The sequence below is a fragment of the Exophiala xenobiotica genome (assembly GCF_000835505.1).
Source record: "Exophiala xenobiotica strain CBS 118157 unplaced genomic scaffold supercont1.3, whole genome shotgun sequence".
Taxonomy (NCBI): domain Eukaryota; kingdom Fungi; phylum Ascomycota; class Eurotiomycetes; order Chaetothyriales; family Herpotrichiellaceae; genus Exophiala; species Exophiala xenobiotica.
Window position 1 is genome coordinate 3,561,169 of NW_013562492.1, and position 26,867 is coordinate 3,588,035.

A 26,867-nucleotide genomic window follows, 5' to 3' on the forward strand; every position below is an offset into this window, starting at 1 on the left:
TGGTCGTCAGACATTGATACGTTATGGCCTCTATTGACGCTACGTTATGATGCCATGTACAGCCAACAACGAGGGGATGGGGCTAAGAAAGGCAGCGCAGCACTGACGACACTAGATGGCGAACCTATTCATGAGAGCGTCTAATCAATGAGTGGTCGTCTTACGCTTAAACCTGCCACTGATCACACATCTATGAGGGCAGTTTTGCTCTCACATTTCGTTCACCAACGCAGGCGACGACGGCTATGCCAGACCACGTCTTACGGCCGCCCGCTCCGGCCCCTCAAGTCCAAGCATACGAATCCCAGGCCGGGGCTCTTGCTCGCCCTTCCTGCTACTTGCCAGCGCCGACTTGCCTTCCGCGCATTCGGTCCATGATCACGTCGATGTCCTTATCGGCCAGCTTCCACTCTCGCTCCACGACGGCTTTGGCCTTTGCCGTCCGAGGCACAAAGCCCATTCTGAACGGTTTCGGGCGCGAATTGAACCCAGACGTGAAAGCCATGTCGTCGATCGGGAACAACTGACCCTTGTCGTCTACCGCTCGGTGGAACTCGAACGCCCACAGCAATCGAGCAATGATGATGAACATTGAATTCGCCGATACGTGCTGTCCGGTACAGACGCGACGACCAAAGCCGAAAGCGTGCAACGGTAGATCTGGGCTCTCCAGCCACCGTTGCGGACGGAACTTCATGGGCTCCGGAAACACTTTGTCATCGAGGTGGACCGACCAGTGATTTCCGATGACCGTGGCCCCTTTCGGAATGCGGTAGCCGAGGTATTCGTCGTCTTCTGTCGCGGCGTGCGGGATCCCGCCTGCACTGACAGGGCGCCAGCGGAGTACCTCCTTGACCACGGCGTCAATGTAAGGCAATCGTGGCTTGTCCTCAAACGTAGGCAGACGGTCAGGACCGACGACTTCATCGAGCTGCTCCTGTGCCGTCTGCACGAAATCCGGATTCAGCACCGCCGCTAGGGTGAAGACTTCGAGGGCGATGTTGGTGGTGTCGATGCCGGCTTCATAAATAATGCCAATGTCATAAGCCACTTCGAGCGGGCGCATCGTCTGGGCCTCTTTCATGGAATTGATCTGCTTGGTCATGTTCCACGATGGCGTGGCAAGGCCGTTCTTCATGTTCTCCGTATGCAGGCGTGATTCCAGGTTGTAAAAGCGCTCGGCTTGCTTCTTCCACGGTGCCAGCGCTTTGGGGAGTCTGTTCAAGGCGGGCAGTGCATCGACGATCCACGTTCCCACGCGCCCGGCATACAGGAAGTTCGCGTTGACTTGATCGGCTCCTTGGATCTCCGGTTCATCGCCTCGGTGGCAGCGTCGGCCGTAGGCCAGGGCGTACATGAGACTGGACGTGTAGCGGTGGTAGCGCGAGGCAAAGTCGTTGGATGACAACAACTCATAGATCAACTGTTTGCTCTCGAGGTCTTGAAGCGGTTGGTACGACTGGGACACGCGGATGTTGAGACAAGACGCCTGCATTCTTTGGTGCGTGCGCCATTGTTGGCCGTAGGGCATCAACAGCACGTGCATGCCCTTTGTCGTGCATTCGCCTGCCATGACGAGTCGCGGCCGCGAGCTGTAGATGCTGCTGCGCTTGTCCAACAGATCGTGTGCGGCTTCGTGGGTGCCCAGCATGATGACCGTCGACAGACCGTACTGGAGACGGTAGATGGGACCGTATTTTCGGGTCCATTCCGTGTACTGCCGCCATGGCACTTCGCTGGGGGCTTGATGGAGGTTCCCGATCAGAGGTAGACGTGGTGGACCGGGAGGGAGACCTCTATCGCGCCGGTACTCGTGCACCAAGAGGCCAACAATGGCAAGGGCGATTCCTAGAAGAATTGAAAGCATTCTGGCGGAATTGTTCTGGGTGCATGGACTCAAAGTTTTGTAACAGACACACAACTTTCAAGGTCTTGCCTGGATAGATCTTTTGACCTTTGGAGTCTCAAGTACATCGACTACGACCTACTTTCAACCCACATCAATTCATTCCCACGCGGGATGCGAAATGCGGGGATTCCATCTCAACCCACACGGAGCAAGTGTTGATCAGCACTGCCTTGAGCAATGGCACGAGATAGCTGTATCAAGCAGCCTGGACAGTGGCCCTTTGGAGACGGCGCTCATGAGTTTTAATGCAGTCGTCGTGCTGCAGGCCATTGCTCGAATTCTGGTGGGAACAACCATGAGTAGAGAGATGGTATGGAAACTATGTACGTCAACAATGGTCACAATGGTCTACCGTCTACGACGAGCGACGAGTACCTGAAGTACAAGGCCCATGCCAAGAACCACGTGACGCAGTGTCACGTGGCTGTGATCGTAGGGCTCCTTGGCTCGAGTGGGCTCACGTGGGCTCTACGGTTAACCACTCGGCCACATAAAACTGGCAAAAAGCCATTAGGTAACTGCAACTCGAGCAACTTACCGAACTGTAGTATTAATTACCACATGGCCAAAACGTGTGGTCCACGGCGGCACAGGCGGGTACGATGCTAACACATCATTCATCCAGAGGACACCTTCCACAAGGCTGAGCTTTCATGCTACGACAGTGAGAGGTATCCGACCTTGGCGACCTTGGCGCCGCCTCGCGTGTCTGCGGTTCTGGTAACGACTCGGATGCCATGTGCTGGAGGCAAGGTGGCACGGTGGGTAGCGATGTTCGGGTGCGGACCGTCTGCCAATTTTGCGAGTAAGTCAGACTCGCCCTGGACAGCGGCTGCGATTTATTGCAACATCCACGTCCAAATTGGTGAGCTTCCTCTTGGCAAACGCTCTCGTTACCGGGGTCGGAGAAAGATTGATGTTCTCTGCTGATGCCGTGCCCTTGGAAACCACTCCAAAACCGTGCCTCGCGAGCTGGTGACCAGCGCGTCTCGTGGTCTCTTTCTCCATCCGCTCTCTCAACCGTTACGCCGGGTCATGCGCTGTCATGCCTCCCCACGGGCGTAAAATCCGCCTCCGCATTGTGTGCCTTTTAGACGGCATCAATTGGCGGCTCAAGCTCGTCTCGATCACGTGGTCGGTTACTTCCAGATGAAAGGCCATTGTATGACAAAAGATGGGGAAGATGGCTTGTACAATCCCCGACCTACTCTGTGGAGTCAATCTGGTCCGTGTCCGATATTCAGAAAAAATGCATCTTGGCCGTCAAATTATCCAAAAGAGGTCGGCATGGAGCGATCCTATAAGAGACTGGCATATCTCTTGGAGGATTAGATTGTCGACTTGCTAAACGAGAGCCATCCAAATTCTTTCTTTTGCTTTTCTCCCACCACTCGGTCATACTCAACATGGGGTTCGAGCCATGGCGCCTTCTCCCCGGCAAGGGGCTGATGATTGTGCTGAACATCTTCACTGCCATTGCGCTCATCTTCGAGGGGTACAACCAGGGCGTCCTCGGCACTGTCAGCAATACCCCTGCTTTCATTGACATGTCCAAGATTGGAGCCGATGGAGTGGTCACCGACACCACCAAGCAAGGCGGGCTCGTGGCAGCCTACTATTTCGGAGCTCTTTTCGGTGCTTTCTTCGGAGGTACGTTCCTTGCCTCTAGGTTTAGATAACCCGTGCTTACAGTCGATTAGGTTGGGCAGGCGATAAGACCGGCCGAAAGTTGGGCACGCTGATCGGTGCCCTGTTTTGCGTGGCTGGAAGCGCACTCCAAGCCGGCAGCGTCAATGCCAACATGTTCATTTGTGCCCGAGTGATCTCTGGGATCGGCATTGGATTCACCAGTACTATTATACCACCCTGGATTGCCGAGTTGTCGCAAGCGCACGCCCGAGGCGCGACATTTTCATATGTCTTCATTGCGAACTTCGTCGGAATCACGATTGCAGTGTGGTTGAATTTCGGGATCAGGAACACCGAGCTACAATTCCGGTGGAGGTTCCCATTGGGTATTATGGTCCTTCCCATGCTGATTGTCGCTGCTGTGGTCCTGTTGCTCCCAGAATCACCACGCTGGCTGATGAGCCAGGGACGAAAAGAAGAATCGGTCGAAATTCTCCGGAGAATAAGAGGAGACGTGAGTGAGGACGACCCCAAACTCCTCGAAGAAGTTGAACAACTACAAGCCGTGGTCGAAGCTTCACACCACAAGCGAAACGATTTCATCAACCTGGTACGCGGCCGATACTCTGGCAAGCTCCATCTTGGCCGTCGAGTCGTCCTTAGTCTTGCATTGCAACAGATCTCTAGCTGGACGGGTATTATCGCTATCGTCACCTGGTCGGGCGAACTGTTCCGGCTCTCGGGCTTCAGCGCGTACAAGTCCTCCTGGCTTGGAGGTTTGGTCAATACCACCGGTATCTTTGGTACCGCAGCAGCGGCCCTAGTCATCGACCGCCTTGGTCGTAAAATGTCCTGGTTGATCTCGCTGATCATTCAGGCTATTTCCCTCTTCCTGGTTGCTGGTCTCCTCAAAGCTTCACAAGACCGCGCCTTGACGGATCCTGAAACATCCCGACAGTTGGGGACGGCGGGAGCCTGTTTCGTTTTCATATTTCTGTGGTTCTTCACCATGTTTGGCATTATCCCAGTATGGGTATACGGAACCGAAATCTGGCCTCTGGAGGTCAGGGCAAAGGGCTACGCTTTCACCACTCTTGGCTGGGCAATTGGATGCGGTATGACGACGCTGACGATCCCGATCATGCTGTCGAAACTTGGATGGTAAGTTTGAGCCCGAGATGGAGATCATAGGTCGGGTCATGCTGACAAAGTCCAAACTCAGGTATACTTTCATCTTCTTCGGCGTCATGAACCTGGTGTGTATGCCGCTTGTGTGGTTCTTCTATGTGGAGACTGCTGGTTGCTCCCTCGAGGAGATCAATCTACTCTTTGCAAGCGACAGCATCTTGGCGAGCAAGAACATGGCAGAGTATGAGCGTCGAGTCGCAGAAGCCGGCGGCAACAAAGCTGTTGCGGCACGAAGGCTTCTCGATGAGGTCGACGGCTTGACTGAATTGGACCCTGCAAGAGTCATTCCAACCGAAGTGGCGATCGACACCAAGACAGAGAAAAGAGAAGTCGATGTGGTGGAGTACTGAAGAGGACCGTGTCGAGGGTGATGGGTGGTAGATTGAAGACGCAAGAGGACCAAGGGTGGTAGGGACGTGGGACGTGAGAGACGACGGTGAGGGATAAGGGATCAGGCAGATCAGTTGTTGGGAACCGTTACATATTCCAATATGCCATACATTTTCCCGTTGTATGTCCCTTCGTACGCCGTCTCTTGCACAGGCGGCCTTTTCTCGTTTATGACCAACCAGGTGACAGCCAATCGCCTCATTTCCACGACCTCCGTGGTAGTTTCTGTATCGTGTCAGCAAGATCGTCGATATCAGGTAGGGTCTGTTTGCTCTGCGAGGGAAGGGGATCGGTAGGCGATGAGAAGGCGGTGGTACGCGCAGAAGGATGGGAGAAAAGGGCATTGCTCGAGACCTGCTCTTTCTTGCACGGTTAACTGTCGCGCAGGGAAGGAGCTCTACCAGCCTTGACACTCTTGGTCACTCAAAAGATGGTGCTGGGCAGGATGAGCAGATTGGTACTGGTCAAAGCCGTCTTTCTATCTTCTTGAGCTCACATCCTACAGTCTAAATCTATCAGGATCTTGCCATTACATGAACCGTTAGACATACAATGAATGTTCAATTCGACCACACGTCTTCCTGCAGCAACCGTGCTTTCTTCATATCCGTCATCACATATCTCTCCGCCTGCTCTTCGCTCCATTCCCTCGATTCCGCCACAATCTCTACCAACCTGTTTCGCACTTCTCGAGCCATGTCAGCCGAACCACATATGTAAAAAGCCGCGTCCTGTCCCAGCAGTTGCGCGACTTGATCTTTCAGCTGAACGAGGAGGTCCTGCACATATACTTTCTTGCTGCCGTGCCGAGAGTAGGCTGGGTGGATTTGAAAGCCAGGAAGCTGTGATCTGAATTCATCCCATTCGTCGCGGAACAAGAATCCATCAGTAGGAGAACGGCATCCAAAGAGAAGAAGCATGCGGCCGGTGGGAACGCCTCGCACTGCCATAGCAGCTCTCTCTTGCACGAACGCACGGAAGGGTGCAACACCTGTACCTGCAGCCACCATGATGACGGGTCGAGTGACGACGGCAGGTAATTTGAACAAGGTCCGTCGCATACTGACGAACATCTTACCACCAGAGAGCATCGAGCGCGGTCCATGAAGATCGTAGGTGATGCTTTCCTGAGAGGTGAGCTCCACTGATGCGCCGATACCCTGATCGCGCCTCAACGCATACAAATAATTCGAGGCCACTCCGTTCAATCGTACTAGCGGCTTCGATGCATCCACGACCTTGGACGTGATCGAAACGGCAATTGACGGATGGCGCGGAGCCACTGACGGAGAGGATGCAATCGAGTAATATCTGGGCTTCATCTTGCTCAAGCAGTCCACCAACCAGCTGAAGGGCAGATCTTTCCAGGCCTCGGCTCCACTGACTGCTTCCATGACCTGACCGACGTTGAGATACCGATCAGAGACCTGGCTCTGGAAGGTTTGCTTGTCATTGACGAGCTTCAAAAGAGTTGCCCGAGCGTCCCTAGTTGGGCAAAACGACTCCAACAGCCGCACAGTGTCCCGAGAGACTGGCCCACAGATCTCGAGGTAATGTCGTAGGATTGCCTCCTTTGTCGTGGGAGTCGGGAACGAGGCGGGCTGGCCATTCTTTCCCACAACGGCAATCACCTCCTTTCGACTTTCCACATCGAGGCCAAGCAGCCGGCATAGGCGCTCGACCTGAACATCCGGGTTCATGGGCCACACTGCCAGGTGATCACCAGTCTGATATCGGACACCGAACGCGGTCGAAATGTCAATCTCTAGGTAGACACATTTTGCGTCTTCATTACATTGGAAATCTTTCGAGAAAGTGACAGGCGCCACGAATGCATGGTTTCCGGCAGGCCGGTGTCCTCCTCGCTCCTTCTCCTCAAGGTGACCGGCGGGCTCACCGAGGTAGACAATCCGGGTATCTGGCGAGACGGTGTGGATCTCACATGCCGGAGCATAGGTCATCGGCTTTTCTTCGACTCCAAACTTCTGTTGGATTCTTTCCATCAACGCATCTTTCCACTGCTCGAAATCTTCCTGGGTTGCCATGTTGCCTCGTGCTTCATCGCCATGACCGAGCGCTCCTAGCCGCGAAGCCCCAAGGCTTTGTAAGATGGCATCGGCATCATCGACCGTTTTGTTGAAGTGCTTATAGTGCTTGTTCCCAAGACCAAATGCTGCGTATCTTAGGTTACGTAGGGTGTTGGTGTCGCCTCGCTTGTGGAGTGTCTGGAGAGCTGAACAGAACTTCACCGCATTATCGGGAGGATCCCCCTGGCCGAAGGTCGAGATGAGGAAGACCAGCAGCTTGTTTGGAGCGACTTGCGTCAAATTTTCGTGGTCATAATCGTCCAGGTCAGCGGCCCTGCACCTCAACCCATACCGCGTTCCGCATTCCCGGACAAATTGGGCCGCGAGGCTTTCAGCTCGACCACTCTGTGAGCCCCAGAAGACGACCACATCAAGCTCCTGGTTATACGTCAGAACTATCATTGGGCAAGATTGAGCGATGACGCACCTTTAAGGTATCTGCAATATTCCTCGACTGTCCTGGCTGGCTCTCGAACGCTGTCCTGTCTTTGACCGGGACGAAGAGGCGAGGGTCCGGCTTTGGGGCTCTGTACCCCCAGCAGTCTGTGAACCAAGCAACAGTCCAGATGGCCAGGATCAACACAATGCCGTCGTAGACATGAAGCTGATACGGTGACCGATACAAAATCCGAAGCCAGAGAGGATTGTCTTTCCAGGAAAACGCATCCAAAGAAAAATCCGAGAGCATCTTGGTAGCCTTGCGGACGGCCTCCGATGGTTCCAACAACATCAAGGGTCATATTATTTGCGACGGAGGCATCTTTAAGACGAATGATCCCATAAACCCGTCGAGTCGGTGTCCGCGTTCAATTTCACTCAGCTCAAGGCCCGGGCCCCAATCGGGCTATCATGATCGCCATCGTGCTTTCAGTACCGCAGCAGAACACTCCACAGTGTCATTCCCAAACAAAGAGGATCAGATATCCAGCATTTGTTCGGCACCTGTCGCATAACAAAGTTTTACAAACGCGACAGCGTAGGCACAGGCTCGAGCTCGAGCTCGAGACGATCATGTGACCGGCAACAGCATCCCATCCTATTTATCCTTTTAGGCGGATAGAACGTTCTCGGATCGTGCCCACCTCCACGCCATGATCTTCTTATGCACCCCAGCAAGATAGCCGAAGAAAATTTCCACCGTGGGGAAGGGCTGTTCGATGAAAGCCTCGGCTTTGGGGTGCCCGCCGTGCCATAAATGTTGGGGTCTCTCTTCGAGACGAGCACCCCGCGGGGTGCTTGCTCTTTTAGATGAACAGCTACACTCGTTCGACTCGAAACTGCATCTGCAAGCATGACAACGAACCGGTTGCGATCCAGATCTGGATGGTAAGATGGCTCCACATCTTCCTGCGAAGTGGCTCCTGGTGACTAAACGTCTAGCTTGACTTGTCGACAACGACATCTGAAATGTGAGAGGCTTTCCAGTTCAGAAATGCGCAGACACTGATCTTCTCGTCATAGGTGACGAGGCTCGGCCTGTTTGTTGGCGGTGCAAGATTGGCTCGAGGGAATGCATTCTTCCTCCGAGCAGCTTGACCCCTCGAACGCCGTCATACCGGAGGCGAGAGTCGAGCGCAGATGGAAAGCAACGACCGGCCGTCGCCAACGACGAGCAGCAGGATCCAACAGCCAGCCCAAGGGAATCGCTCGCTGAGATTGACTGGACACATGTTGACCGTACTGACCCCCTATGCACGCTTCCGCATCGTGAAATTGATTGATTCTTCTAGCTGGCGTCTCAAATGGCCTCGATGGAGATGACCACAGTCCTCCGCCATCCTCACATGGCATGTCCACGGCCCGGACAGATACACAGGCCTCTTTTCGCTCGCCTCCTAAAAGCGTCAATTTTACGATTTCCTCAATAATCTCGCCGACGGTCCAAAGTGTGCCATTGCCCCAGTCCGTCGTGTCCCCGAGCCATGATCCAGCGGATCCCAACACTCTTCCCAGTCCTTACATTCCAGCGGCGGTTGTCTTACAAAACATCTACCGTTCCCCAAGAGGAACCGGCATAGCAGAATCATTCGCACATCTCTCGCCGGACTCTGCAGAGACAACGGAATTCCTGATCCAGCACTATGCAAGGACTTGTGGCAAATGGGTATGCTGGACCCTCCAAGCATGTTTCAACTGCTGACGATGCGTCAAGTTCACGATGGCCGACGCCGGTCGACATTTCACGACCACAATACCTCATCTAGCAAGGACTTCTCAAATCCTTATGAAAGCTATTTGTGCTCTCGCAGCAAGACATCTGAGCGGAACCTCATGTTATGATTCGTCACTGGCGGAACGCTATCACGAAGAGTGCATTTCACTGTTGATTCCTGCATTAAACGACCCCAGCGTGACTGCAGACGAAACCATGTTGGCGGCGCTGGTGATATTGAGGCTATACGAACACTTGCAGTGTATGTTGAGAACCTAAACCTTGGAAGACGAGCTAATGCGTATATCTCAGTCAGCGACCTGTTCCAAGGACATCACCTATCGGGAACCTCTGCGTTGGTGCGATCCGTCATGGGTAATACCATTCCAGACTGTAGCCATGGGCTCCAAGAAGCGTCCTTCTGGGGCTATTTTAGGCAATGCCTTTACGTCGCCTGCGTCAACTGCGAACCTCTCAAGTTTGACATCTCGATCTACCAGATTGAGATGAGATTATCGACCCCCTGCACTGTTACACTTCCAAGTGCGGAGGAGGAATCAACATGGTGCAAGTGGATCACATGGATCCTGGCGGAAGTGGTTGAATTCTGCTTTGGCCCCCAGGGACCCCTGATGACCCTGGAAGAAGCCCAGTCGTCCTGGAGAGAGTTGGTCTCCAAGGTGGACATGTGGGAGTGCAATAAGCCTTCTTCATTCCAATCGATTGCGTTTTTGGATCGGGATCCCGGAAAACATCGCCTTTTCCCTCTTCGATGGTTTGGTAACGAATGGCATGGTAAGGACGTTCTCAAGCAAGAGGTCAGGATATTACTGAGGAAGAACTAGCTCTTGCCAATATGTACTCGTTCACGGCCCGCATACTCCTGGACGTCCACGATCCCCTCATGCGCAACATCTCGATGGGACAATTCGGCTTTCGCCGCGCAAGAAAGGAGCTGGAGGTAACGTACCGTGGCAAAAGGGTACAAGACCGATTCTTGATGCTAACGAAAATCTGCAGTTGAAAGTCCTCGAATCCGCCAGAGCTTTGTGCGGCATCTGCCTGGCTAATCCTGGCAACGTACCAACCATCATCACGCTCAGTCATGCCATCTTTTCATGTAAGGCTAAATTTCCTTTGGCAGGTTTGATCGGGTTGCTAACCTTGTCTCGCAGTTGCCTCGTTCTTAGAAGACGTGGAAGAACGGTGGATGTTGATCGGCATGCTTCAAAGCTCGGAACGTGAAGAGTCGTGGCCCACCAAGTCGGTTTCTCCTTCCCTTTTATAGGTAGTGCACTTACTGACCAGATATAGGTGGATTGTCAAGGCACTATTGGAAGAATGGGATATGACTGCTTCCACGCTTGAGGCTGGTTGATCAAAAAAATTGTACAGTGGCCTCGTCGGATTCGCTTAGTCGACTAGCCCCTCATCGGCAGGGTTATCTGCCCTGAGTGCCTGGCCTGGCTCCTTATCCGCGTATCTCAGCCTTTATACCAGCCCTTGTTGAGCCCACGAGATACCAAATGCACTTGGCGCGTTCATGATATCTGCTTGATCGTGCCAGTTTACCATATATACTTATAATTGCCGAAAAGAGATGTTCGTCGCTGACCTCAGTACTACTGGGCAAATCATCACGCTCCTCATGCTTCTAGTACTGCAGTGCAAAAGACTGGGCAGCTAAGCAATGATCCTCATTGATTCCCCATGGGGTGTGAGAGCCAGGAATGGCCCATCGTTGTCTAGCCAATCAGGCCTCTTCGAATGTTACCATCCGCGGAACGTTTTGCCGCGACCCTCGTCTCGACCTCGTCTCGATATCGTCTCGGACAGCTTTTGCCCGCTTCGTCTCCGGTCTCTTCGTGGAGGTGGATCCGTCCCGTCCGCTTTGACCACGAGACATGGGGAAGTGGCCGAAGATTGGTCCTCTCGTGGAGGTGGGCGCCAGCCATTTTGAACCAAGACAGCGGTGCAGCCGCCGAAGGTCGGATCTTGTTCATATCTTGTTCATGGTTATAAAGTGGACATCTTCGCCTGGCGAGAATGGTCGGTTTGTGGTCCCCAGTTACGAGGAATAAAACTGGTGAGAAATCGTGAAAGATATCGAAGTGTATCCTTTCTTGATCGACACCAAGCGGAAACAAAGTGACAATAGTACTCGGTAGTGGTCTATTGGCGACGAGATGGCGAAATATGTCTGGGAACGCCTGAGCGGGTCTCAGCTCATATTCTTCGTGAACTTCATCACGGCATTCGGTATCTTTTTTGAAGGATGGAATCAGGGCAATATGGGGTTTGCGAGTGCCTCTCCAGAATATCAGGTCAGTTTGTCGATGTCGGCCACTATCTCGTCTGGGCAACGGAGCCTATGGCCTTGACCAGTCACTAACGTACCGCCTTGTAGGAAATCATGGGCATTGGTTCGGGGGGCAAAGTCACCAATCCCACCAGAGAAGGCGGTATCGTTGCTGTGTACTACCTCGGAGGACTGATTGGTGGACTGTTGGGAGGCCATATTGCCGACAAGTATGGTCGTGTGCGAGCGACTCTGATCGGAGCCGGTTGGGTGCTTGTTGGTGGTGCATTGATGTCTTCGGCCATGAACATTGCCTGGATCTGCTGCGCGCGTGTCATCGCCGGTATTGGAGTGGGCTTCTTCATCACCGTCGTTCCGGTCTGGTCGGCTGAGGTGGCCAACTCGGAGCACCGCGGCTCGGCTTTTTCGTGGTTGTTTGTCGCCAACTTCGCCGGCATCTTCTGCGCCTACTGGACGGGCTTTGGCCTTAGCTTCATCAAAGATCCCAATTCCACGGCCCGCTGGAGGATCCCTCTGGCACTGCAAGTTTTGGCTCCGACGATCATGATCCCGCTGGTGTGGATGTTGCCGGAGTCTCCACGCTGGCTCATCAAGGAGGATCGTCACGAAGAGGCACTGCGGATCATTACGGTGCTCCGTGGTGATGGCAACCCAGACCATCCGGACGTGCGCCGAGAATATGTCGAAGTGGTCAAGACGCTTGAAGAGGACAAGAAGTTGGCCGACTTCAACTCGTACTGGAGAATGGCCACCGACTTCAAGAAGGACGGCTTGCATTACGGTCGGCGGGCGCTGCTCGCCTTTGGAATTCAGATCCTCGTCGAAGTGGCAACGGGCATTGCGCTTACCACCATCTATGCCCCGACAATCTTCTCCCAGGCCGGCTTCAGCCCGCTGAAGGTCGGCTGGCTCTCGGGCATCAACGGCCTCATGGGGGTGCTTGGGACCATCTCGGCGGTCTTTTTGTGTGATCGTCTCGGCCGTCGAACCAACCTCATGGTCGGGAACGCCATCATGGGCTCCTTGATGTGGATCTTTTCCGGGCTCACCAAGGCAGCAATCGACCATCCCGAGAAACAGAATGTCTACGGCACGGCCGGAGTGGCCATGATCTTGCTGTTTACATTTACGCTGTGCGTCTTCTGGATGATTGTTTGCTTCATATATGCGGCGGAAATCTTCCCGACTGCTCTGCGAGCGAAAGGAAACGGCTTCTTGACGGCCGGATGGGGTGAGTACAGTACCAGAGCCCTGAACCCTGACACATGACCCTGAGCCCGAACCGCACATGGACCTTGATCACCTTTGCATCTTCCTTCCCCACATTTGGATTTGAATGTGAAATTGAACTGAACATGACTGACGATGAGACATCAGGCATCGGCATCGGTACCGGCGTGTTTTGGTTCCCACCGGTGGTGGCCAGCATCGGCTACAAGACCTTCTACATCTTCGGAGTCCTCAACTATGTGTCGCTGATCGTGGTATACTGCTTCTTCCCAGAGACGGCCGGTCGTTCGCTCGAAAGCATCGATCTTCTGTTCCGGTCCAATTCCTGGTTCGTCTGGAACAATGAGAAGGACTACAAGCGTCTCAAGGCCGAGCACGATGCCATGGTGTCCTCGGGGATGGCGTCGATGGAGAAAGCTGGCATCGTTGAGGATGAGACGGCGACAGCGGCGGTTGGGTCTGCGGACGCGGACAAACTGGGCCCGGTGCACAATATTGAGAAAATGGGCATTTGAGAGTCGATTTCTTATCTTCGTGGAGGGCGCGATGGAGCGAGTGTTGGCAAGGCTGGGGCATTCCATCTTGGTGACCGACCGCCGAGTTTGAAGAAGGCAGGATTGATGGGCGCGTTTGCTTTTTCCAGCGCGGCTGGTCTCTGAATAACTTGTCTAGTATTCGCCAGACACCCAGATGCTAGTAGCGGGTGAAAGCATCTTTCTGAGATCAGGGGAGAGATACTGTACTAGACTCTGTGAATACTTGGTAGTCACTTCTTGAATTTTGGTAGCCATTGCAAAGTGGCAGCACTGTTGCCAGGCTAACTTGGTCGCAATCTGTATTCTCTCGGATGTAATACAACTACTAGTAAGATCGAGACAGTGTCCGTAGAGTACTAGTAACGATCACCTAAGTACGCCTGCAGGATGTTTCATCTGCTAGCAAAGGGTTGAATACGCGAATCATGCTGAAAGCCTTGCCCTTGTTCAAACACAGAGATACCAGTCGTCATGTAACTAAGTATGTGCTCTTGTAGATTTACCGAAATCAGTGTCACAGTGCTTTCTTGTACGAACGACAAAGACGCTGCATAAACTACGAGTACTAGTACCCAACCTCTCTCCTAAATGATACTAATCGTCAGGTCTCACATAAATTCATCCGCAATCCTACCTATAAATCAGCTCGTAGGTCCGTTCTCGCAGTCCGTTCCGCTTTCTCACCCCGTCTTTCTCACCCCTTTTTGCCTCCTCCAGATCTTGACCGGCATGGGTCCGGACTTCAACACCATAGTCTCGTACACCGTGGGTTCCCAATCGGGCCTACACAACGCAAACTCGTAACGGTTGACAATGGTGGCGACGATCAAGCTCATCTCCGTGTACGCCACGTTTCTGCCGACGCACTGTCTCGCGCCGGCACTGAAGGCCAGCATGTTTCGCTGCAGATTCGAGGCGGAGTCGCCCAGCCAGCGCTCGGGGATGAAGTCGAAGGGTTTCTCGAAGACGGCGGGGTCGTGGTGCATGCCCCAGGTGGGGATGCTGACGGTGGTCTCGCCGGGGACCCAGGTGCCTGCAACGTACATTCCCTCGGGAGGTGTGACCCGTGGGAGGCCGATGGCCAGGCTGGGCCGGTGGCGGAGAGTCTCGTCGATGCAGGCGCGGAGGTACGGCAGGAATTTGATCCGGTCGTATGAAGGCACCGCCGCCTCGGCGCTGTCGCTGTTGTTGTCGTCGTCATCGCCTTCAAAGACGGTGCTGACTTCTTCGTACAACTTCTGCATACATCTCGGGTTGATGATGAGATAGTACATGATGTTCTGCAGGGCACATGTCGTGGTCTCGGACCCCGCGTTCATCAACAGCGAGCACTCTTGCACGAGCTCGCCCAGGTCCATGCCAATGGGGATGCCTTCTCGAGTGTAGTTGAGGCCGCTGAAGAAGTCGTTGAAATCTTTGGCGTCCTTGCCAGACTCGAGAGCGAACCGTCTCCGGATCAGGTGAAGCACATAGCCTGTGAAGGTCTCGCCATCCTTGACGCCGCGGTGCCAGAAGAAGAGCTTCTGCAGAAATCGAAGCCAGTTGGGGTCACCTGAGCCGAGTGTGCTGACATACTGTAGATTGGCATTGGTGCCGGCCTCGGGGCGGGCGAGGTATTTGCGTCCGTCGACTGTCTCGCACGTGGTGAGATCGTCTCCCTGAGTGACAAAACCCTGCTTGATGCTGAAGGTCAGGTCGCAGACTAGGTCGAGCATAAGCAGGTTAAACCAGCGACGGATGTCGACCAACTCGTGGTTGGGGAATGCGGATTCACCCGCTTTGGGCGGAAGTGTGGCGAGCTTGTCCCATTGAACGACCAGTTTGCTGATGTCGTCTCTGATGGCGTGTTCTTTCTCTTCGACGGATTTCTGGGCCAGCGCGACGGCGAAGAGCTTCCTCTTCTTGCCGTGGAGTTCCTTGTCGCGGACGTCGAGGAGGTTCGGGTGAGAGCCGACGAATGCGTTGTAGAATTTGTCCTTCAGAGCGGGTGTGCCGTGTCCGTAGACATCTTTGATGGCGTCGGGAGAGATGAACGATAGATGGTTTGGAGCGATACGGACTACCTTGCCGAGTTTCATGTGTGCGTCGTACAGTGTGAATGACCGCTGGTGGGTGTAGTTCTTCCACATGATCCAGATGGAGGACAGTCCGGCGAGGAGGGAGGCCGATGGGTATTGTCGGAGCTTTTTGCCATCTTTCAGGTAGGAGAAGAGGCACCAGGACAGCCAGGACAACAACAGCGATGCAAAAATCAAAGGGAGGATGCAGAGTGACAGCATGATGGCCCTGGTGTGTTGCGCAAAAGCTGATCTGGACGGGACGAGAGTAGGTCACTGTGTGTAGTAGCGGTGGTTTAGGATAGGAGTACTTGCGGCGGCAAGACTTACCTAGAAGTACTGGTTCGGCTCAGCACCATGCTGTGGCCCTGGCATGGCCAAGTGGGACATGGCTCTTCTCCCAGGAGAGGCCCCCGCAAGTCATTGTCGTGATCGCCCGATCAATCCACATTGTTGTTGTTGTCGTGGAAGGCAGCTTCAATCGTCGACGTCAAAATTCGACCTCGACGCGACCACGTGATCGAGACGAACCACCGGCCTTGGCACGCTCTAGTTAAAGTTACTCTTTACCTTCGGAGTACCCCCCTGACGAGAACCCCATCATCCCGTCGTCCCCTTGGAGCTGGTCCCACGATCGAGATCATTACCCCGTGATGCCCTGCGACCTTGGCTTGCTTAAAAGCGCTTCGGGGCGAACCCTCTGGAACCTGTGAAGGTGCTTAGATGGAAGTGCCCATTAGCCCGGTACCCATTGGCACCCTCTCCATTTCGGCGCTCGTCTGGCTGTGGAGGCTCCTGAAGCTGCGCGTATTTTCGTTATCAGCCACCATACCAGTGTCATGTAAACTATGGAAGCCTTGGTGTTTCCAACAGTCTTGATCAAAGCCGGAATTAACATCAATCATGGTTAAACGCTGTGTGCCTCTCCCGGAGCCCCAGCCTCACCAGCAATACACCATGTACTGCACAACAAGAGGTCGAGGGATCCCAATTGGCCCGCGGACTCAGCCTACTGGCCTGGTGCAGCTTCAAGGCAGCAAGCATACTTGCGCCGCATTCACTGGATGATTCAGCCTTATTCTTGCGTGGCACAGCGGCAGCCTTTGCTTACCTCCCTCGAATTCAATTGGTGTATCATGGTGCCCTGCCCTGCCATGCCCTGCCCTGTGTGCCCAACTATCAGGCGAATCTTTGCCTGCAAGCTGAGGGTCGACCATTTGAGTCTTGAGTTTCATTCTCTAGCATACTAACACACAAATCAACCGTTTCCAATTGTCGTCGTCGATATTTGGAATCCTATCCTAACCACTTCCGATCGGGCTTCAGCCTCAATCTATTCTGTTCGGTTCGTCCGCTGCTACTGGCACCTACTACTATCCAGGTCGTCTTTCTCAACGCAAAATTGCTACAGACACGTTTTTCGTCGTCCTCAAACCCCCAACTACTATCCCCCGTAATGTCTTCAACCGCATCCCTGGCATCCACGAGCTCCTGGCCCACCATCGTCCAGAAGCTGGACTGGCCACGTGGTGGTGTTAAATTTCACTATGAAGATCGCTATCTCAGCCCGGAGAAATTGTCGCTCTGGCTGAGAAAGGCTTTCGGTCCTGGCAATGGAAAATATGTGGTACGTCGGATCTCATTACTAGTACTATCAGGAGAGCTCGTATCGTATGATTCTCAATGCCTTCTAAGCCGACAAATATACTTGCGGATGTTGTCCGAGAATGTCGACACGGCATTAGTGACCCCTTGTCGCTCGAGCTTCAAGTCAGCAAACCGGCTGAAGTGGCCTTCCTCTACCGGACCACAGCTCTGATCAGGCTGAACATACAATTCCCAACTTGGACGAACGGATGATGACGGTGTCGTTATCCCATCTCTGCGGCAACGAGGCATTACTGACAACTATTTACTCCCAGCTTTACAACAGCCATTACTACGTCGTGGCGCCGCGCAAACCCACAAAGGTGAGCCCAAGCCCTATTTCCCCAATCAATACACATCTGCCATCGACGCACTCACACCCTGAGCCACCCAACGTCTAAGACCCGAGTACTAGTAACAAAAGAACCGAGAAGTTACTAGTATATTACTGACAGCTTTCTTTCGCAGAAAGAACTGCAGTGGCTTCAGAGTCCAGACAGACGAGGCGGTGTCGAAGTTGCGGAGGTTGGCTACCTCTCGCTCTCTTAGCAATGACACCTTAGTTAGAGTGTTGGGGTTATACGGGCAAGCTCGATATCCTGTGTAGGAAGATGGCTGTAGTGTCAAGCTTGTTGAGCTTCATTTCCAACAACTCGCAGTCCTTGCTCGTTGAATACACATATCAAGTGTCTTCGCTCACATTTACCTTCCCTGCTACCATACTTTTACGTGATACCCCCCGCCTAATCAATCCTATACTCCATATTGATTAATACACCCTGGCCTACGGCAGTACGCTGCCAGCGAGGAGACGAGACAGAATTCCACGGCGGCTAGTGCAGGAGAGCCTCCCGCGGTTCCGGGTCGTCACCATCATAGTCAGAAAGCGATATTCTCGGCGTGCTGGGAGCTACCTCTGGTGCATCAGTGTCCGGCAGACTAAGGGGAGTCATTGCGTTGACGTCTGTGCGGATTTGGCCTAGTCCCCCGAGGGCAGTGGGGGCACTATTGTGCCTTGCGTGAACATCTGCCCTTCTCTCTCCAGCATCCGCGTGTACAGAGCCTGTGCTTAGCCGTCTACCGGCTTTGGGGTCAGGTGAGAGATTCCCGGGGTAACGCGACGAGACCGGGCGCTCGTCGATACTGGGTGTTCTTGAAAGACCTCCATGTGACCCAGTCGGGGTAGGGGGCGCCGCGATTGTGACCCGGGCAGGTAAGTCGCTCAAGTAGAACTCCGCATTCTTCAGGTCCTGGTGCAATTGTAGCATGATTGCTACGAAAGCATTGGAAACTTGTGAAGCTTCAGGGCGTCGGCCAGGGCTAACGTTCAACATGGTCCCTGTAAGACGAATCAACTCTGGGAAAACTCCACGCCCTTCGCAATGGCTTCTCAATATCTTCAGTTGTTCCACGACAGCAGGTTTCAAAAGAACATTGCGGGACGCGTCTTGATACCAGAATGCCGTGTCTTGATGGCCGTACGCATTGGCAATGGTTTTAAGTCGCTCATCCTGGAAAGTGTGCACATTGTTGCCTTCGATACCAACTATCCATGTCAGAAGTTCCAACATGATGCAGCCCATGGACCATATGTCATATGGGCGAGAACTCTTGCCTTCCAGGATAGTATCCGGAGCAGCGTAGACTGGATCGCCTGGGTAAGGATTCCTCGTAAACTGACTCGGCCGCTCGGAGCCAGAGAGAATCTGGCCCATCTTCGCCGAGCCGCAATCACTGATTGAGAACAGCAAATCCCCGGTGTCTCTGTTGATGGTCACCAATATATTGCCAGGCTTCAAATCATGATGATATGCAGCTTGGCTACGACGGCGATGACCGGGTTCTGCATGCTCTTGAATACCATCCGGCTGGAGATTGGCAGGTCCCAGATTGTGGATGTGCCTCAAGCCATCAGCAAGTCCTGCCATCTGGCCTATAATGGCGGACAGTTGCGACTTCGTCCACGGTGGTGAGGGCTCGAGTTCCATGTACCGGCGCAGATTGTAGTCTGCACATCGGAATAACATGTAGCAAACCCCCCCCCCCCCCTTTCCAGGAGGCCAAGAGGGTTGTGATGTTGGGGTGCGGAGCATCGGCCAGTTTTGCGAGTAAACCAGACTCGGCCTCGACATTGGCTGCAACATCCGCGCCTAGGTTTGTGAACTTCTTCAAGGCAAAGTCCTCGTCATCATAGTCGGAAAAGTCGTGATGATCTCTGTCGATGCGGGCCTTGTACACCACTCCAAAACTGCCTTGACCTAATTTGCAGTCCGGATTGTCCTGGTCAAAGAGAATGGGCACAACAGCATTGTCGTGTAGTTGTCGGTGCTCCACAACGCCTCTTTCATTCCTTACAAATGTATAGGGCGCAAAGCCGCCAGAATGTAGCGCATTATTTCTGAAATCTGAGACGTACGCTTCGTCGGGACAGTCGTCGATCGTGAGAGGAAGGCTTTCGTCTTGGAGCCCCTTTCTCATCATATGATATAGGCAGACGAGTTGTAGCCTCGAGTAGACGCACCATGCGAGTAAACAGGCGCCCCACCGGTAGACTTTTTCGCTAAACTGATTCAGCTCGACCGCCTTCCCGCCATTGAGTATCAAAGCCTCCGCGCCTTGAAGGCTCGGGTCTTCCATAACCAGTCTGGATATTGTATCCTTAGTCATGATCTGAAGACGGTCTTTCCTTGGAACATAGAAGCGGGTTTCCCAATTCGTGCGAATCTTGCTTTCGATCGCTTTGCGGATGGTCTCAGCGTAAGTCTGATTTGGGATCTGAACGATGTCGAGACTCGAATACTCCCATTCGATGTCGACATGGAAATCCACCATGTAGTTGTGACCACGAAATGTGTGGATCTTCCGCGGTAGGTCTTCACCCCACAAATCTTTCCTCTCTAGTATGCCCCGAGCTGCAACCGTTCCTGTGTCATCGCGGACTAGTCGGAAGCGGCCGACTTTCAGATAATAGGCTTCCGCGGACCGCTTGTATAGGCTCACGAGCTTCTCGGTAGCTGCTGCGTGCAGCTCGTCGAAAGCTGCATCTTCTGCGAACTCGACTGTCAGCTGCTCAAAGCGAGCAGCCTCCACGCGTGCCGCATCCTGATCGGGCCGGCGCTGATGATATGCGACGATGAGGGTGCAGCGGACTTGACTGGCATTGAGGCGGACGGTGCCTTCAGCGGCGGCGGCTTGTTCCTGGCTAGGAAAGCGAACGTGTCGCCTTGGACTAGTAATGCCACTGGATGGTTGTGAGTGGCTCGTCCGGGTATTGGAGCGTTCGCTGTCGTCGGCCAAGGACGGTTTCAATGTGTTTTCCTCGCGGTTGATGTACTCGGGTGACAAGTGCGCATGATACGTCCCATTATGGTCTTGGGAATACCGTTGAGATGTACCGGAGCGAATTTCGGGCCTTCGGCCATCAGTATTTGCCGAAGCAATCGAGCTTCTTCGCGGCTTTAAGTTCTGGAAATGTCTCAACCAGGATCTGCCATCCTTGGCTTTTAGTCTTGTCGACTTTGAGTCTGGTCGAAGAGAGTCGTGCATAGTAGAGGAGCGTCAGTAAAGGGCGCTTTCGAATGGTTGCGGCTTCTGGCGCGTTTAGCGCTTTGGAGCAATAGGGGCATTAGAGTATTGGCAGATGCGTCGGTGGGCCAGTGTGGTCCCACGGCGATGAGCCTGGGGAGCAGGAATAGAATGGGCGCTCTGGTCATAACCGTGATAATAAGGAGGCAAATGCGGCCCAGGGACAGAGGGAGGCGCAGGCCAGGCATCGGCGAGGCATCCTCCTCGTAGTCCGAAAATGCAGAGCCTCAGAAACGAATCGAGCCTATAAGGTGTACAGGTTGGGACGGTTCACGCTTTCTTCCATGCCGATGCCTGGTGGAAAAGCAGGTCTTGGTTGGGCCGATTGTACATGTGGCTGCAGTAGTGACCAATTTCACCCTGCGGCTAGCTGATCAGCTGAATCTGAGCCGACCAGGGTGGTTGTCATGCAGTGGGCGAGCTGGAGACCCCGCGCCCTACTCAAGAATGCCTTTCGCTAACGGGATTCTGGATGCTCAAACAAGCTGCATTTACCGATTCCATTCTCGATGCGCGGACGGTGCTCGACACAGCCCAGAAGAGGTCCGGCAAAGCGTATGAGCAGGGATTTCCTCGTCCTCGGTCAGCCCTCCAGCATGTGCCATCCCAACGTACGTAGAGCGCTCCGGCTTCACTGCTGCATTTGCATAATCACATGTGCGGTTTTCACCCTTGCCGCCGAACAGATGGATACCTAGGACATATTTCCACCAGGCTTGTCGGCGGGGATTTGCTTGTATCCGAGTCCAGACTAGCCAAATGTAGATGGTAAGCAATGTCAGTGGCACTGAGGCTGCAAAAAGAATCCACCAGTCGCCAGTCACTGTTATATTTCCAAACCCATTCGCAGAAGTCGTCGAGTTGACAAACGAAGTCGAGAAGAAATTAGAAACAACGGTGACGGGCAGATAGATCAGTGTTAAGATGGTCAACACTTTGACGGCCGCGGCGTCTTGCGTACTTTTCTCGGCCAATTTGTGCATACGATCCGTCAGTCTGCGCATCTCTTCGTTCTCTTTGCCTGACTCCTGAGCAAGTCTTTGGAGAGAATAGCCGCTGCTGAGGTCTAGGAAGCTCGAGAGCAGACTAGTGACACCAGCAAGTTTAGTCCTGAGGCTTATGATCTCTGCATCAAGGAGCTTCAACGAGCGTTGATGATGCTCAAAATTCGTACGCATCAACTCGAAACGGTCCATATCCGGCGATCGACATTTCCTGACCAGGGATTCCCAAGAAGTCGATAGCGCTGATATCGTGTCCGTTGTTGCAGTAACGGCAAGCATAGCGTTGAGGAGCTTTTCATCCAGTACCAGAAGCTGTTGCCGCCTGCCAGATTCGTGTAAACTGACGGGACAGTTATTAACGGGTGATGTCCCTAATATTTGAGCATACTGTGTATCGGTTTCGCCCGCTAGACATATCAGGTATTGCCTCCAGCTTGAGATCGCAGAATCAATGACGAGTTGATGAACCTCAAATGGATCAGTGTTATGACGGAAACCTCCTTCAAGCGCCACCAAGTGCAACCTTTGCTGCATTTGCCCCGAGATGGTAATGAATGCCCATGAAATTCCGTCCTCGTTGGGTGTGTAGCGACATGAGATGGCGCACTGCCGAAGAGACCACGCCTTCGATGGGGTCTTCAGATCGGTGCGGCCGTTGCTTTCGACGAAGCGCAGACCATATGTGCATTCGTGGCTACAATCGAGGTTTGTCGCCTTGGCTGATGACGGCATGAACCTCAGCGCCGGAGGCGCAATCTCGACCTCGCGCTCTCTTGTCCCAAAGCACAAAAGGAAATTCTTCAGCTGGGCCGACAGGCGACCTTGAAGAATCAGTTCGTGGAAAAGGCTACTTGTGACAAGCAGCGGGCCCCATGAGTACCTCTGGCGTAGAAAAAATGCCCGGCATTTGGGGGACTTCTTGACATAGTCGAAGAGGCCTTGGGCGGAACAGAGTGCGGTCAACTCTAGGAAGGGGGTACCATCATGGCTGAAAGCGTCGTAAGTCTCGACTTTCAAACGTTCGTCGGTTCCTGTTCTTCCTTCACCGCACTTCGATCTGCCATCAGCGGACATGGAGTTGCAGCAGTTACGACCGCACAGGAGGAGATCGGCCGGAAAGACCTCAATCCGTGACTGCTCATCATCTTCATCCAGGAACAAGTCGTCCTGAACTGATTCCCATAGTCGGCGGTCTAAGTCACCTAAGCCTCGTATGATGCTGCCGGCGTGGCCTGAAAAGCCTCCTGTCATTCTAAGGTTTCTTTCAGATCGTGGCCAGATTCTTTCAGCTGCCCGTCAGCTCGTCGGCACGAGACATAGGCAACCAAGGGAATACGGCGTGGTTTTGGGCTTCTGGAGCCGCACGCATTTCCGAGACAGCGGCTGCAGAAATGTTGTCTCGAATCAGGCACGTAGAGCTGGGGTGGCAGTGTGCCGGCGAGGCCCTAGTCAGCCTGCTGCGCCATGCCGGTGGCGTGCGCCGTACAACCCCACGCCAATTTTGAATGGTCTCTGGCTGTTCGTCCACCCAATATATGTTCGTTCCCAGGATATACTCGGGACAGATCTGCTTGGGCCGCGGACTGGTATGTCTATACAGTATGTGTTAGCCTCACCGCCTCTCGAATACCAGCTGGCCGATTGCGAAGACCGCGATGCCACAAAATCTCTGCCGCGTGGCGTTGGCCGATCGTAGCCGTCAAGGCAATTTTACCGGTCAAGGGTTCATACCAGTCATTCCTGCATCGCCCCATGCATGTCCATACATATTAAGCGCACGCCTCGGACACTGAATTCGTCTCTATGCCGACAATTTCACAATCGAAAGATCTGACCGACTGGCATATCGCCCTATTTTTGCTGAAAGCCCAAGATGGTCTCTTCACCTTCACGGTCGTCGACACAAAGCTCTTTTGACAGCCTTCAGTGCAGCAGCCGCCAGATCATTCCAGTGCAGCTGCTGGACGCTCGCTTCGTCGACTCGGAGAAGCTTCGCCCCAGGCTTACCGAGATATTCCACGGCTACGACTACAGGCTCGAATTGGCCAGTGGACAATGGCGCATCCTGGGGGCTCCAGAACTCACAAAGCAAGACAAGTCGCGCTTGCTACTGTGAGCGTGCTTGCCGACTCCGAGCAGGGTGCAGCGCCACAGCAAGGGATTGTACGGCTTTCACCAGTTGAGTCGAATTCGACTATGCGTACAGGGGGTGCCGAGAGCTCGGTACAGGCCACTTTCTGGGCCAATCGGGACCAACATCAACCTAGTTCGCCATTGCAGGCAACAAAACGGTCCCTTTGAATTGCCACACGGGACATCTTTCAATCCAACTCGCATCTTCTGCTGATATTGATCGTTATTGCACAAGTCGGGATCCGAGGTTGCTAGAGGTATTGGTGCACACAGCGGGGACAAGGGTCGACAACACTAGGGACACATTGACGAGGAGGACAGTTACGGAGGCTGAATAACTGCTTTGCACGGATATATCACGAACCGCAGTCATGCTCAACCCAAACAAGCGAGTTATGTTGGACTCCTAGGTCGGAAAGAACATGTACAAAAGCTTGCCCCTTAGACAATATCTCGTTATGCGAGCCACAATCGAACGACAATCGGATGGTGCTTACAGCTGCGTTTTCATTCATGCCTGAATCGATCTCTTCCTCAATTCCACGCTCGGCCGCCGAATCTGCTCGGCCTGAGATGTGCCTCCAGTTGTGGTAGGGCCTTCATAATTGTTGCGCGCTCCGATAAACCACCATACCGCGACGAAGATGGTCAAGCCGCCCCAGATCAGACAAGCGTAATTCATATTTTGCGCATCCACGGGCAAGGCGAACGGGAACGAGTAAATGACAAACCAAGCCAGCATATATCCACAACCAACAAAGTTCATGGCGTAGCCCAGCCAGCCTTTCAGCCTGAACGGGCCATAGACAATATTCTTCCGTCCGGTCAGGAGGTGGGGGAGGATGGCGGCCAGATAGGAGGCGGAGCTCATAAGAACATAGCTGCCCACGAAAGCGTTGAAGGCTGTGGTGCTTCCGACGTAGATACTGTGGCTTTGTTAGTGTGGGGTCAACCGAAACAGAAACACCACGGGACATACCATCCGAGAACTGTAGCGAAGATACCGCAGACGATAGTGGCGTTCATGGGCATGCCCAAGCGTGGGCTGACTTTGCTGAGGAAGGTCGGGAAAGGCGTGGCTCGGTCACGAGCGAGCGTCCAGAGTGTCCTCCCTGCGGTGATGTAGACGCCAACGACGTTCAGTGTGATGCAGAAAAGCAACAAGCACAGCAGCCCGATGGCGCCGGCCGACGATCCTGTGGCTTGACGATAGATCTCGGCAATCGGGTAAGCTGAATCGAACAGTGCGTCGTAGTCGTTGATGGAGTAAAGGATCGCAATGAGATACAAGAACCCCGTGACAAAACCAATGCCCATCTGCCATGCGATTGCTTGCGGGACTTTTCTCTGAGGATTCGGGATTTCTTCAGCCAGATGACTGTGCCTTTGTTAGCCTTGTCATGCCGGTATGGGTATTTCGGGGCAACATACGTTGTTACGTCAGGAGTGCCCACTGCGAATGCTCCGTTGAGCATCCCAGCGACAAACGTGAAGCCGGCGCCGTATCCAATGTCTGCATTCCATTCTGTCCAGACAAAGCTTGAACTCGCGTGTGCAGGCCTTCCGCCGTGTCCCGGCATAGCAGCACTAGACTCGGTGTCAGTGGGTCCGTGCAGAGAGTCAGAGAGTGTTTGATGCCCACCAGACGACGACTGTGATCAAGAATCCGGCCAAGATCAGGAAGATGCCAACCTGGGTCATGTATGGCATTGCACGATTGAAACAGCAGACGACGAAGCAGGCAAGCCAGGTCACGATCAAGTAGACCACAAAGACGTGCCACTGCTTGGCCACGAAATCAGCATGGGTGACTCCCCACATCTGAACGACAGTGTTTGCAAAGATGAAGCTCATCGAGGCACAGCCGAATACCCAAGCGAGCCAATTCCAGTAGCCTCCGAAGAAGCCTGCCAGTGGTAAGCAATTATCAAGAGGAGTCGCAGGTGCTCCCTACCATTCACACGACCCCATTTGTGCCCAGGGGTCACCGAAGCCCAATGATAAACGCCGGCACTGGACGGAATCGCAGATGCAAGCTCGGCGATGCTTGCTGCGACAATCCAGTAGAAGACCGAGACGGTAATAAACTCGTACAAGACACCTGCGTGCGACTTAGGAAGAGTTTCTCAAGCTAGGCTCAAACATCGTGGGACGAACCTGGCGGGCCTCCATTGAAAATTGCTACCAAAATGCTTCCACCCAGGGCCGGCCACACGTTACCTGAAGTTGTCAGCTTTGTTCTAGAACAACAACGATCTCTGAATGTCAAGGACCTTACCTGTGACCAGTCCAGCACCAGCAAGACTGACAAGATTGAATTGACGATCAAGCTCTTGCACGTGCCCAGAAGCATTGACGAGCACACCCTTGCTGTGATCATGCTCCTGCTCTGTCGACGCGATGGACTCCTTTCCGATTCCGGAAGAATCTTTCTTATTGGTGATCGGTGTAGCCATCCTGGTAATATTTGCTTGGATTGGGTGTAAATGGTCTCACGACCGTGAGGATGGGGGTTCAGGGAATTTAAAATATTTTACCTCATAGACCCAGGTGGCAAGGTCTTCCGGGGAAGCTTATATGTTGACGTGCGGGACGGATATTGAAAGATAGCAGTTTGTTTTTACGCAATTCGATCGTCTTGATGATGTTCCAGAAGCCAGAAATGTAAGCCAGTAACAGGTTGTAGTGGTTCGTGATGTCGGCAATGGTCCCTGCATTCGTCAAAATTGGTACTGGGTGGCACCTGGCGTTGACCCACTCGGATACTGTTTGGCAGCAGTCAGCGAGACAGCCACCTGACAGCCACCTGACAGCCAACCAAATAGGCCAAGGATTGTGGAGGATGGCGGATGGTGGAGGACATCCCTGAGTGAACCCCGGGTATGGCTTGGAATGTCATTGGAGCTTGATACGGGAGAGCCAGAGCCATCCCTTGATAATTCATAATAGTCATCGTTGCTCAGAGGGTTCCGGCCAGTCCGAATGATTGGGGTCGTAGTG

The 26,867-nt window shown here is 53.5% G+C and overlaps 10 protein-coding genes across 10 annotated transcripts; 4 read left to right on the forward strand and 6 right to left on the reverse strand.

Annotated features, from left to right (window-relative positions):
- Positions 1-159: 159 nt before the first annotated feature.
- On the reverse strand, positions 160-1,867 carry PV05_05567 (uncharacterized protein; the record flags this gene model as incomplete). The annotated part of the gene is made up of 1 exon (XM_013462086.1): positions 160-1,867. The coding sequence occupies one exon, from the start codon at positions 1,865-1,867 to the stop codon at positions 335-337; it is 1,533 nt and encodes a 510-aa protein (XP_013317540.1). The 3' UTR covers positions 160-334.
- A 1,448-nt stretch (positions 1,868-3,315) lies between these two features.
- Positions 3,316-5,076, forward strand: PV05_05568 (uncharacterized protein; the record flags this gene model as incomplete). The annotated part of the gene is made up of 3 exons (XM_013462087.1): positions 3,316-3,559; positions 3,610-4,699; positions 4,761-5,076. 3 exons carry the CDS (start codon positions 3,316-3,318, stop codon positions 5,074-5,076), a joined length of 1,650 nt encoding a protein of 549 aa, XP_013317541.1.
- A 598-nt stretch (positions 5,077-5,674) lies between these two features.
- PV05_05569 (uncharacterized protein) lies at positions 5,675-7,993 on the reverse strand. Its single transcript, XM_013462088.1, has 2 exons — positions 7,631-7,993; positions 5,675-7,581 (listed from the first exon to the last, which is right to left on the reverse strand). The coding sequence occupies exons 1-2, from the start codon at positions 7,931-7,933 to the stop codon at positions 5,677-5,679; spliced, it is 2,208 nt and encodes a 735-aa protein (XP_013317542.1). The 5' UTR covers positions 7,934-7,993; the 3' UTR covers positions 5,675-5,676.
- Positions 7,994-8,992: 999 nt separating this feature from the next.
- PV05_05570 (uncharacterized protein) lies at positions 8,993-10,867 on the forward strand (the record flags this gene model as incomplete). Its single annotated transcript, XM_013462089.1, has 7 exons — positions 8,993-9,307; positions 9,356-9,617; positions 9,668-10,150; positions 10,201-10,316; positions 10,376-10,475; positions 10,531-10,618; positions 10,670-10,867. 7 exons carry the CDS (start codon positions 8,993-8,995, stop codon positions 10,731-10,733), a joined length of 1,428 nt encoding a protein of 475 aa, XP_013317543.1. The 3' UTR covers positions 10,734-10,867.
- Positions 10,868-11,204: 337 nt separating this feature from the next.
- Positions 11,205-13,671, forward strand: PV05_05571 (uncharacterized protein). The gene is made up of 3 exons (XM_013462090.1): positions 11,205-11,679; positions 11,763-12,906; positions 13,053-13,671. Exons 1-3 carry the CDS (start codon positions 11,542-11,544, stop codon positions 13,418-13,420), a joined length of 1,650 nt encoding a protein of 549 aa, XP_013317544.1. The 5' UTR covers positions 11,205-11,541; the 3' UTR covers positions 13,421-13,671.
- Positions 13,672-14,006: 335 nt separating this feature from the next.
- PV05_05572 (uncharacterized protein) lies at positions 14,007-15,720 on the reverse strand (the record flags this gene model as incomplete). The annotated part of the gene is made up of 1 exon (XM_013462091.1): positions 14,007-15,720. The coding sequence occupies one exon, from the start codon at positions 15,718-15,720 to the stop codon at positions 14,122-14,124; it is 1,599 nt and encodes a 532-aa protein (XP_013317545.1). The 3' UTR covers positions 14,007-14,121.
- Positions 15,721-16,954: 1,234 nt separating this feature from the next.
- Positions 16,955-17,358, forward strand: PV05_05573 (uncharacterized protein; the record flags this gene model as incomplete). Its single annotated transcript, XM_013462092.1, has 2 exons — positions 16,955-17,125; positions 17,194-17,358. The coding sequence occupies 2 exons, from the start codon at positions 16,955-16,957 to the stop codon at positions 17,356-17,358; spliced, it is 336 nt and encodes a 111-aa protein (XP_013317546.1).
- Positions 17,359-17,797: 439 nt separating this feature from the next.
- On the reverse strand, positions 17,798-20,691 carry PV05_05574 (uncharacterized protein; the record flags this gene model as incomplete). Its single annotated transcript, XM_013462093.1, has 2 exons — positions 17,798-19,153; positions 19,182-20,691. The coding sequence occupies 2 exons, from the start codon at positions 20,689-20,691 to the stop codon at positions 17,979-17,981; spliced, it is 2,685 nt and encodes an 894-aa protein (XP_013317547.1). The 3' UTR covers positions 17,798-17,978.
- A 468-nt stretch (positions 20,692-21,159) lies between these two features.
- On the reverse strand, positions 21,160-22,985 carry PV05_05575 (uncharacterized protein; the record flags this gene model as incomplete). Its single annotated transcript, XM_013462094.1, has 1 exon — positions 21,160-22,985. The coding sequence occupies one exon, from the start codon at positions 22,983-22,985 to the stop codon at positions 21,222-21,224; it is 1,764 nt and encodes a 587-aa protein (XP_013317548.1). The 3' UTR covers positions 21,160-21,221.
- A 1,362-nt stretch (positions 22,986-24,347) lies between these two features.
- PV05_05576 (uncharacterized protein) lies at positions 24,348-26,472 on the reverse strand. The gene is made up of 7 exons (XM_013462095.1): positions 26,146-26,472; positions 26,025-26,087; positions 25,822-25,968; positions 25,510-25,774; positions 25,299-25,454; positions 24,847-25,245; positions 24,348-24,793 (listed from the first exon to the last, which is right to left on the reverse strand). Exons 1-7 carry the CDS (start codon positions 26,321-26,323, stop codon positions 24,379-24,381), a joined length of 1,623 nt encoding a protein of 540 aa, XP_013317549.1. The 5' UTR covers positions 26,324-26,472; the 3' UTR covers positions 24,348-24,378.
- Between the last annotated feature and the right edge of the window lie 395 nt (positions 26,473-26,867).